Source organism: Tasmannia lanceolata, unplaced genomic scaffold (assembly GCF_043159265.1).
Source record: "Tasmannia lanceolata isolate RefF3 unplaced genomic scaffold, GAP_Taslan_0.1 ptg000019l, whole genome shotgun sequence".
NCBI classification, from domain to species: Eukaryota; Viridiplantae; Streptophyta; class Magnoliopsida; order Canellales; family Winteraceae; genus Tasmannia; species Tasmannia lanceolata.
Genome location: NW_027518696.1, coordinates 16,345,827 through 16,357,896, shown reverse-complemented (window position 1 = coordinate 16,357,896; position 12,070 = coordinate 16,345,827). Strand labels below are relative to the sequence as shown.

The following is a 12,070-nucleotide window of genomic DNA, read 5'->3' as shown; positions in this document are numbered from 1 at the left end:
ATCCATGAAGATGACAGGCATTACCATTGGAAAAGGGAGAATCGCGACAAAGCCATCAATGTCCTTAGTTACAACCAAGGTTTTAAATTTTGGATTTCGGTCAACACCGAAACCTAAATTGCCTAAATCCGAAACGATACCGGATTTCATCCGAAATTTCGAGAAATTCAACCCAAGAATCTCAAATTTTTTAATTATATAGCATTTTTTTCCGAAATTTCAACTGAAATTTTGGTATGAAATAATTTATTATTTTTTAATTGTGTACCCGATTTCGGCCGAAATTTTGGTTTCGTTGAGGGCCGAAACGGTCACCGAATCCGAAATTTAAAACTTTTGGTTACAACTGCTACAACATTTTCTATATATTAGTGAATACAAAAAATTGAATTTTATAAAAATCTGTCCAAAATTCATGATTTTTTTAAAAATTTGCAGCACTTACATGCATTGACACAGACAAGTAAATATTTATAAATTTTATATATCAAAAAACAAAATTTTCAGTTTAAATAAAATATAAAATTATCACAAAGGAAATTTAAAGTTAAAATTAGGGTACTGATGTTGGCACTACCATGTTTTGATAATTGCACTAACTCAGCTTGTCTTTTATTGTTTATAAAACTATTAAAGCTTATTACAGTTTCCAAGACGCTCTCTGAGCCCAATTAAAAAGGAAAAGACAAGCTGAGTCTGTGCAATTATTAAAAGATAGTAGTGCCAATATCAGTTGCCTAAAATTATTACAACAAAAATCAGAAGACCAAGAAAAGCCATCATAAGTGACATCTATTATGTATTTATGTGTATGAAAAGTTGGCAGAGATTAAAGACAGACGAATATTATGATAAAAGCTGCTGAATCTGTTTGTACAAGCTATCTGTTTTTTTATTAAGGACTCCCAACTAGATGGAGGCCCAGCTAATGTTTTCTCAAAAAGGATGAGATCTATTCTGTCTTCATAGTCTTTTTCTCTCATATGGCCCATCAGGGCTCATCCAAAAGGTACAGAACAAGTAAAAACTCCTCCAAGATCCCAATTACATACAATAGTTGCAGAGATATGTTCTTTTCTGTTTTTTCAGGTATTCTATAATTAGAAACTAACTTTTCATGGTTAGGTTACACCTCAAATTCTTCATATGGGTCTTATCAGTGATGGCCCAGATGGTAGATTATGCTGTTTATGGTTCTTCATGGTGTTATCAGAACCCAAACCCACAATCCATTGAGAAATTCAAGCAGAAAAGTGACAGGTTTTGGAGGTTTGATGAGGAATCCAACAGTTGGGTGGAACTGAGTTTGCCTTTTGACCTTCAATCTTGTGTCAATGGGAATTGTACTAAAGTGGGCTCAATTGAACCAACAAAGAAGAAAGAAGACTACTCTGAACAAGGAGGAAAATTCAAAATCAAAGATGATGATAAAGCAAAAGTAGAGGAGAGTTCTCATGTGGTTTTGCCTCTGAGAAAAAGAATTTCTCTGACTAAAATGTCAGAATCATCTATGTGGGTGACTGGGGAGAGTGGGTCAATCTATGAGAGGTTTTGGAATGGAGTCCAATGGGTAATTGCACCCCATGATTTACCAACTTTAGCAGGCTATGCTGTATCAGTTTTCATTGTCAATCAGAGCATTCTTGCTCTGTCTGAAGGTGGGACTTTGTATCAGGTAATCTGAATCTGCTGATTTTTTTCTGAAAGATAACAATTTTTTTTATGAAATCAGTAGCTACATATAGGCTCTTTTCGTTTCAGATTGTTAAAACCGATGATGAGGGGCCCCAACCGAATATTGGGCCAAAATCCCAACCGATTATGGGCCTAATTTTGCGCCAATAATCGGTTGAGGCCCTTCACCATCGGTTGTCACAATCTGAAACGAACAGTGCCATAGTAGGGACAAATTGTCCCTAGAATTTTATACAGTGGGAAAGAATCTGAATCTTCTGATTATCATGGTTCTAAATTTTAGATTTTCGTTAAAAGTCAGCATGTTAAGCCATACTAAATTCCATCAAATTTTGTGGGCATGCACTGCACTTGGTTAATTCATATTCAAGTCTTCCGCCTCTTTTCGGCTTTGTACGAGTACATCGTGGATAATCTGAATTGTCACTTCAGGGAAAGGTTTTGCCTTATAAGTTGTGTTTTTCATTTGAGAGATGGGAATAATGACAATAGACTGGATTGAACAGACCCCAAAAAATGTGTGTGTAGCAGAAAACAGTTTCATATCAATGGAAATTGCACAGAACAACTTGTTCCCACAAATATGGAGTACTTTTATGCTTATTTGTAAAAGAATAGTACCCTTCTGTTAATTCAGATGTAATTTTCTGGCTTGCTTTCTGATAGAATTGAATCTTGCATCTACTGATTAGGATCTGAAATATAGAACATTATTAATATGACTAAAGTAATTAAATAAAGAAACGGGTCTAATACAGAAGCAGAAACAGGTAATCAGAAAGCAATAGCCGTCGTCTTACTGGAACAAGACAATAGTCTAAAATTTCTTATAAAAATTTCTGTTCAATTCTATAGCATCAAGCATCTACATGATTATTTCTTGAATCAATTACAAATGCATAAAAGTTGGCTATGGCAGAGAATATGAAATTTATCATGGGACTTACTTATTTAGACAGTGTAAAACAGTTTGGCAACACACACACACACAAAAAAAATGATACAGGTCTTAGAAAGACTTAATATAATCACTTTTATAGAATTGGCATGGGTGCGTAAAGTTATTAAATGATACATACATATTCAGTTCGTAGAAAATTCTAGAATCAAGGCTGAAATCAAGAAAAAATATTTTCTAATGTTGAAATGCCTCTTGTGATCCCAATCACCATGTGGTAGCATCTCACATATTGTCTTTTGATTTTTTTTTCCCAGTTGCAACTGAGTGATAACTCGCAGCCAGTGTGGACCGTATTTATGCCTTCATTTGAATCTAGTGAGCACTATACAGTCACAGAGCCAAGCCCAACAATGGAAATCAAGTCCGGTGTTGTTTCACACGATTGGGAGTGAGTAATCTAGAGTAGGTTATTATATTTTTAGCACAATAAATTTATTCTCCAATAAAATCAGATGTGGTATTCCTACTGAAATTCAACTACCAGCAATAAAATCATATTGAAATTCCATTCTTGTAGTAACTAACCAAGATAACCTTCTTACAATAACTCGATGTTTTCGCATGCCACCCATCAGGAAATTATACTTCGTCACTATGAATGGGTCGTTGTTAGAACTCAGTGAATTTCAGGCTTTGAGGTAAGACAACTAGTATAAAGAAGATACAGTTCTGCATGTGGTTTGATTTATTACTTATTTACCGATATAACCTCCATAATGATGCATCTGATTCATGGAGAGACTCTTTAACATTTGCATTTTAATTCGAACTTGACTAGGTGGATAAATCATGGCCGACCCCCAGGTGGAAACGTTGCAGCAATAGCGGATGCAGCCAGTATTAGATCAGATGTGGTATTTACAGTGAGGTACGCTACCAAAGTTCTCACTGGAGCACATGATATTCTAAGTATTTAATCATCTGAGGCCAATTCCTAAAGTAGATGTTCAAACAAAATACCTCTTACAAAAACTGAATAAGAAAACTGTGTGTTCTTTCTTTGGAAATGGCCAATATGCTGGATTTTCGTAGTGATGAAGCATTCATCTACTGTATGATTGAAATAAAAAATTTCTGTTGGGATGAATACGCAACCTTACCTATTCTTCCTGAGAAATGCAGCCTTGAATCTGAACATAGGGGTGTGCATTATTTGGTTAAAACCGAATAACCGAACCGAACCGAACTGAATTGGTCTGTTCGGTTCGGTTTTTTTCTTTTTCGGTTCGGTTTCGGTTTTTTTTTTTTTTGGAAATTCGGTTATTCGGTTTTGGTTTTCTCAAAAAAAAATCGGTTAACCGAATAACCGAAATTATGGATGAAAACCATTTTTTCCAAAAAAAAAGTGCTATATGTGCACTCCGTAGGATGATCAAAACCGTCCATTTGATTGATCACAACTTAATTAGGTTGTGCTCAAAAAATCATTTCGATCGGATGATCCTAGCCCTCCGATCCAAACCGAGATTTTGATTTTTTTCCCTCTTTTTCTCCCACAATTCGGTTATTCGGTTATTAACTGAATTTTTATTCATTTCGGTTTCGGATAATTTCGGTTCGGTTTCGGTTACCGAAATTTGGTAACCGAAATTATTTTGGTTACCAAATTTCGGTCTATTCGGTTCGGTTTAAACCGAATAACCACCCCTATCTGAACATGCTCCGACCTTTGTTATGACTACAGAGACCAGATTCATACATCCATATCCACAAAGCTGCCCATTGCATTTCGAGGGCAAAATTTTAATGTTGAACATGGGAATCACCTACAATATTCAGTTCTCTGTAAAACAGTATTGTACAATTCATACATCTATCTCCACAAAACTGCGCATTTTATTTTGAATACTAAATTTAAGTGTCGAACATGGGCATCACCTACAAGATTCAGTTCTGTATAAAACAGTATTGAAAATTAACCCGGTGGCTCCATAACTTGAATACCGATTGCAAAACAGAAAGTAAATATCTTGAAACGAAACAAATCTTAATAACTACAAAGAGAATCAGATACTGATCATTGGGAAATCTTGACTCATTTCCTTTGGCCAAACTTTAAGACACAACAGCAGTTGAAAATAAGGCCGTAGATCAAGTTCAATAGTGATAAAATAAATGAAAGCACATATTGATAATTATTCATTCATTTGAATATATGCAATGTTGAAGATGATTTGGTTCCACATGGCTCACTGACTTTCATCAGAAGTACTTTATGTTTATGTCCCCCTTCATAGGAAGGTACATGGTATAGGTATGCTTTTTATTCATTGGCCCCCGCTCCAAAAGTCTAAAGACAAGACGCAGCAGCATATTCCTTGAGTTGTTTTTATTTTGGTTGTTTTCTCTAATTACTATGGTTGCATCAACTCTTATATCTGACTCTTTATTTTGTTGTTTCTTTTCTAGAACACTTGTAAAATTTGTCTATAACCGGTTTTCAACATAAATGTCGGGGGCAGGTTGAATTTTCACTTGTCATTGATATTGACCCTTATGGTTATGTTTGGTAAATAACTATTGTAAACAGTGAAAATGTAAGCCGACCACAATGCACGTGCAGAAGAGATTGAAAACCTTTAACTCGTTGTTGAAATATAATAACTGACAAGGCTATGTCCATTTCCATCTATGATACACAAGTTTTTCACAAATTTAGAAGTCATCAAACACATACTAAAATCAAATTTTGTGTTGCAGTTCAACTGGAGATCTTTATGAATTCGATAAGAATTCAAGGCCATCATGGAAGAAACATATCTGGAGTGAAACATCAATGGAAGAAATTTCTTTGACACCATCAACAGGGTGTGCTATACATGGCTTGATCGGTGCTCATTCACTATCTCTGTTTCTTTTAACAAAGGTAGTACTGACTTTCTTGAGTCATTCAGTAAAACAGTAGAATGAAACCAAATTATAATGATGCGGTTAAATTATACATGTCCATGTGGTATGTATGTATGTGTGTGTGTGTGTGTGTTGATAGAAATAAAATAGTTGTACTACCATGTTTTGATCATGGAGGCAAACTCACCTTGTCTTTTATTATTTAAAGAGAAGTCAAAGTTTATTACAATCCCAAAAAATACTCAGAGGCAAATTAGAAAAGAGAAGACAAGGTGAGTTCACCCCATTATCAAAACATGGTAGTGCTTATATCAGTACCATATATAGATACATTTATATATATATATATATATATATAAATATATATATATATATATATATATATATATTTGCATTTGCATATATAATCTATACATATACATATTTACCTTATATAGCACAAAGTACGATAGAAACATTGTTCCTCTCAACAATAGGATCCACTTCCTGACAAACTCGATGATCTTGTTATGAATGATAACCACACAATTTTCTACATAGAAATGAATTCAGGTCAACCTAAATACACTATGCGTATGCCTCCAAAAATATATAAAAGACAAAAACTAATCATGGAACATTGCAATGTATAAACTACTAGCCTACTATTGTAGTAGCATCTAGGTCCTTAAAATTATAGAGTTTAGAGTAAAAACGTGGCTAATTTCCACTCAAAAATGGAAAAAAAAAAAAAAACATAACATTATAACTATTTAATTGCATGTAATGATACAAGTGGATTTCAATAATAGGATAAATAACAAAATTTCCTTCTGTAATATATAACAGATTAAAAGATTTCATAGATCTGCAGGGTGGTTATCTAATGGAGAGGCGGCTGCACAGAAGGAAGTGGAAGTGGATAGTTCACAGAGCTCCAAAAGGTCATAACCTGACGGCAATCACGCCAGTTATACAGAGTGAATTAAATGAAAATTTTGTTTCATTGTTCTTTACTACTGCTAGTGGGTTCATATATGAATATCGACTTCCTAAACATTCAGGTGAGCTCCAACCTTTGGTTTTGAATCAAAAGCAAGCATTCTACAACATCTAGTCTAAAATATATTTTAGAGGTATTAACCCCTGAAATGAATAGTGAGATGTCATTCTAGAACATCTTTTGCAGAATTAAACCACCTTGTTTTAATCTAATACATCATTTAAGGAGCTTCAATCATCTTGATTAATCTGGAAAACAAACGCATATCCGGTGCCTATAGTATGGCCTATTTTAATTTCATACTGTCAAAATTGTTATTAGTTATAGCAATTTTTATGACAAAATTGCTATTAGTTATAGCACCGTGTATGTATTAAAACCATTACATACAAAGTTATAGCACCGTGTATGTATTAAAACCATTACATACAAAAACAAGGATCCAAAATGTGATTCATTATATCAGACTCCATCTAGCAACTCCTTAGATATTATTTTTCAGATTTGTTTATAACCACATATAAACAATAACGTTTTTAGACTGCCTATGACAAGAAATCATTTTCTATCCTGTCCATGAGACAAATCAATTCAATGTAGTGTCAAAATACCATACATTTTCTTCCTTCCAATTTTTTAATTTAAGATTTAACCTCACATAACGGTAAGAATTTTAATTATCTTATTTGAATCAGAACCTTCATGTTTCTACCAATCTTCAACTCTTAAAAGCAGCTTTAGGGCCACATTGTAATTTCTTACAAGCTACAACTCAACTCGACTAAGCCTTTGTCCCAAACTAGTTGGGGTCGGCTAATGAATCATTTAGAAAATTTTCATGAAGAAGGTGAAAGGATCTACCCTGCTCAAATTGACTAAGTCTAATCCTGACACTAGTCGGGTTCGTCTACATGGATCAGTTTCTTCCATTCTATCCTATCCAAGGTCATGTTCTCTGTTATATTCCTAGCCCTCAAGTCTTTCCTCACTGGTCCTACCCAAGTTGTTTTTGGTCTGCCCCTACCTTTTTTTACTCCATCAACTTGGCACTAGTCACTTCTTCTCATTGGAACATCCAAAGGCATACATTGTAATTTCTTACAATCACAATAAAAAATAGAAAAATATCAAACTTTGGTATCTGTTCTGGAGATGTTCATTTATCTGTAAGCCTAAATACTTCTAGCAAATGCTCACACACCATATGACGAAGAACAAGAAAAATGGATGGGTAGTTTTATAATCCTTGCCTGAATAAAATATTTACTTTCATGCCGAGTAAGGAAATTTTGAGCTATATCTTGACTGAACTTTCTATGGGAAGACAGGTACAACCCATGGGAACAAAATTCCAGATACATGGGTAAATCATATGCATCCACTTCATGCAAGAGCTGCGAGAGGTAAATCCGGGGTGCAGCTTCAAGTTGGCAGGATAGTGTTTCCACTGGACGATGGTAGACTTGCAGAGCTCCATCTATCAGGCATTGGTGGCGAAAATTCGGGCCCAAGTCATCAGGTTAACATACGAAGAAAAGCATCATCCAAGTATGAATGGTCAATCTTTGATGCCCCAGAAACCGAAGGATGGAACGCAGAGTATTGCACAAATGAACATGGACCATCCAATTGCATCACAGGCGTGAAAGATACATTTGGAGATGATGAACAAAATGATTTAGGCATTACATTACCAACAAGAAGAAAGAAGGGGCATAAGTACAAACATTACCTATCTCCAAGTAGTCTAATTGAGCCTACAGAACAAAGTAATTTTGCATCAAAAATCGTTAGCACTAACTTTCGAATGCGAGCAATGCAGGCAGATAGATCATTTTTTCTCATAACAAACAGTGGATTGACTTTTGAGTATCTGTATATTGAGAATGTTTGGTTATGGTTGAGGCACGAGCACTCGACTGCTATGAAAGGTGTGCTAGGAAACTATAACGGCAGTTTATTTTTGGTTGACATTCATGGGAACTTGCTTATTAGAGAAAGAAAGAACAATGAGCTATCATGGATCAACTGCACTGCTATGAGAAAGGGAAGGCAGGTGGCCATTGGGCCTCCATGGGATGGAATACCGGGAAAAGCTCGGACGGTGACAGTAGAAGATGCTCTTTTCTTTGTGGACAAAAATGGAAGACTTCTCCAATTCACTGTAAGTTAAGAAATACCATGTGTTTAAAGTATAGCTAAAGGAGACATGGCCATGCAGAAAAGCACCTGCGGTTCCACATTCGATGTGTAACTGATTGGTTTCTGATAATATCATTCCCTTACAATGGGCAAGAATCCGTGTTGGACATGTCTCAGATTCCAATACTTTAGGATTCACAGAGACACTTCTAGGTCTCTTTTAATTGTATTTTTTTTTCTGAATACTGCTACCGCAACCATACAATTACTGCATGTTTTAAGTTTTATCCATCCTAATAGTAAGTTTTTATATTTTTTATATGGAAATAAAAAATTATATTTACTCAAACAACTAAAATCTTTAATAGATTCATTTTTATAATTAAAATTTCAGAATTAATTAAAACATTTTGGCCAATCTACAAATCTTTTTTTTTTTTAAGTTTGCCGAATCCGACACGGAGTGTCGGATTCCGACACTCATACCCGTACTGCTGCAACATAGGTATCCACATGTATGAGGAATTCTAGCAACAAAGAATCCGTTTTGTGGTTGTGCATTGTGCTTTCCCTAATGAAAACCATCACATCCCTTTGAGTTGTTTGATCCCAAAAACGTGTTGGTTTCGATACAAGGAAGTGCCATGCAAAATAGGAGTTGTTACAAATCCCCTCCATATAATTACAAGAAAAGGAAAAGAAGATTTGCCTATGATGGATCGACGGGCTCAAAATGGGTGCAAGATGGCAATAATTTAGATAGAATTCCCTAGTTTAGCAATATATCCTAAGCTCCATGATGATTGATGATTGCTTAATTTTCCATTTTTAATTATTATTCTGATTGCTCGCTTTTACAGGTTGCCTTGCGAAAATTCAAGTGGAAAGACTGTAAGTACCCACCAAATACTAAAGTTGCATCGATAGTAGATCAGGAAGTTTTCAGAATGAATATAGTGTTTGTCATTGGGAGGAACGGCCGACTATATCAGTATAACAAAGTGTCAGAATTATGGCATGAGCACTACCAATCCCCTCATTTGGTTCTATCAAAGGTACCCGGGACTGCTATGAGGCCATCATTGTCATCACTAACAGGCTCTATATTCATGCTTTCGGGCGAAGGTGGCCTCATTGAATATCACTGGAATTCATTGGATGGATGGAATTGGGTGGAACATGGAACGCCATACAAAAATGTAACGCTTCTTGGTGCACCAGGCCCATGTTTCGAAGGTAATCAATTGTTTCTGATAGGCTCGGACGGTAATGTTTACCTGAGATACTTGGATCAAAAAATGTGGAAATGGAAAAGGTATGGATTTCCAAATCTGGAAAACTTAGTTGCCAAAACTCAAATAGGATCAGGAGAAAGAAAAAATGTAGATTGCACTGTTGAAGATGTTGTAGCCAATTTTGGGAACAATGCACAAAGATTAAATGCTCAAAATGGAAACTGCGATGAAAAGGTTAGTAGCAATTTGCATTTAGAGATAATCTGTATATCAAAAATTAATATTGAACTTGAATTTTGTTCTTTAATGCAGGTGGCATCAATACGACCTATTCCATTCTCTGGGGAATCGATTATCTTTGAGTTAAGAGATGGCAGAGTAAGCAATTCAAACTTACTCACTAAAATAAGTCTAATTTTTGTAGCATTTAAAAAACATTAAGAGTTTTCCAATTTCAGTAACAGTATTCACATGAGCTGAGAATGGAAATTTCAATAGGCATTTCAATGACATCTGATACAAATTAAATCTAAAAACTTACAGATGTAAATCGGATTTCTATCAAAGATTCAAGTTTTCTTGAAAATTCTAATCAATTTCAAAAAAAAATTCACATTGGGATTTTAGTGAGAATTTAGAAGATTTAAGCATATTCCAATTATATTTCCCACAATGAATTAGCTGATAATTTTAGTATTTTTTACATGGTTTTAAATTTTTATATTGAAGGGATGAGGAAATGGAAATTTACAAAATTTCCATGAAATCATTCAATGAAAAAGAAGAGAAAATGCTGACATTGGTTCCTTCAAAACAGCTGGCAGAATTACGAAGGATGGGTGATACAGAATGGGCATGGTCGCGTACCATTGGCACTCCAACAAGCCTATGCATAGAAAATTTTTGGACAGCTTTGGCATCCTAATGTCTAGATTTAAATCCCAAAAATGCGAACCTGCAAAAGGAAAAAGATCCAATGAATGTACAAAATCAATTCAAAAGTAAAGAAAAAAAAGATAAGAGTTATAAGAAGCAATGTACAGCCTGTGAAAATCCAATGTAAAGTTAAGGGAAAAGGTTAAAGGAGAAGTGCTTGCATCCATTTTAACCTTTCTGTCTTTTAGAATAAACTCAATCATGACACCTATGGATGAGATATGGATCATAATGTGAATCCAGCAAAAGGAAAAAGATCTGATGAATGTACAAAATCAATTTAAAATAAAGAAAAGAATATAAAGAGTTATAGGAAGCTTTGTACAGTATGTGAAAATCCAATTTAAAATTAAGGGGAAATTTTTTAAAAGAGAAGTGCTTGCATCCTTGTTGACCTTTCTGTTTTTTGGAATGAACTCAAACATGAAAACTATGGTTGAGATATGAATCATAACACTGATTAATATCTGAATTATAATGTAATAATTGAGATATAGTATCAGGATGTTAAGTTACTACATGAATCTAGGAATCTCATCGACAAGTTTGTATGCAAAGAGTGGACATAAGAGATGAAAATCATTACAAAGATAAAGACATGAAAAATCATGATAAAGATAAAGAGAATCCAACAACAATACTTTTAATAAATGTGAAAATTCGTTACCCACACAATGAAAGTCCATGTATTTTGGATTTTCTTTAGTATTCAATTGATTTTTTCAGTTGATGACAGTACTCAAACCTGACCTGGTTCTTCATTGAGCAGAACCAATCTTGAATCCTTGTGACAATGAGCTGCTTAAGTGACATTAACCCATCTTTCTTACTAATACCCAAGACTCTTTTATCCATCAACAGCTCAGTGTACTTTTACCTTGTCAACCATGACTAGGGAGGATATGTAATCAATAAGGATTCTTCAATTATCAACTTCTGAAACTGAATATAAGTATGATCCAAGAACAGCAACCCAAGACTTTGCATAGATTCTATAATTATTGGGAGATATCAGAGAAGAGGACTGATTATACTAATTGCGACGCAGAGCAACAATGAGAAATCAATTTCAAAATGACTGAAAATTTGATCTTTAATGAAATGACAGAAAAAGTCAAGCAATGTGTGAAACAAAAATCACATGTGTGAGGCAAATATTAGTTTAAACACCCAATATGTATGAATTAGGATTTGCCATAATTCTAAAACATAACAAAACAAAGGAAAAACTGGAAAAATAAAAAAGAGATTAAAGAACAAGACTGCACA

The 12,070-nt window shown here is 34.5% G+C and overlaps 1 protein-coding gene across 4 annotated transcripts; it reads left to right on the top strand.

The window, feature by feature from the left end:
- Nucleotides 1–813: 813 nt before the first annotated feature.
- LOC143852627 (uncharacterized) lies at nt 814–11,176 on the top strand. 4 transcript variants are annotated; one of them, XM_077362105.1, is made up of 11 exons: nt 814–1,009; nt 1,126–1,675; nt 2,911–3,044; nt 3,232–3,294; nt 3,435–3,524; nt 5,357–5,522; nt 6,360–6,429; nt 7,817–8,652; nt 9,491–10,099; nt 10,178–10,243; nt 10,683–11,176. In XM_077362105.1, exons 1-11 carry the CDS (start codon nt 984–986, stop codon nt 10,788–10,790), a joined length of 2,718 nt encoding a protein of 905 aa, XP_077218220.1. In that variant the 5' UTR covers nt 814–983; the 3' UTR covers nt 10,791–11,176. The 4 variants fall into 4 exon arrangements, with proteins under 4 accessions (XP_077218220.1, XP_077218218.1, XP_077218221.1 ...); XM_077362103.1 differs by having other exon boundaries at nt 6,360–6,549; XM_077362104.1 differs by having other exon boundaries at nt 834–1,009; nt 1,161–1,675; nt 6,360–6,549.
- The last annotated feature ends 894 nt before the right edge of the window (nt 11,177–12,070 follow it).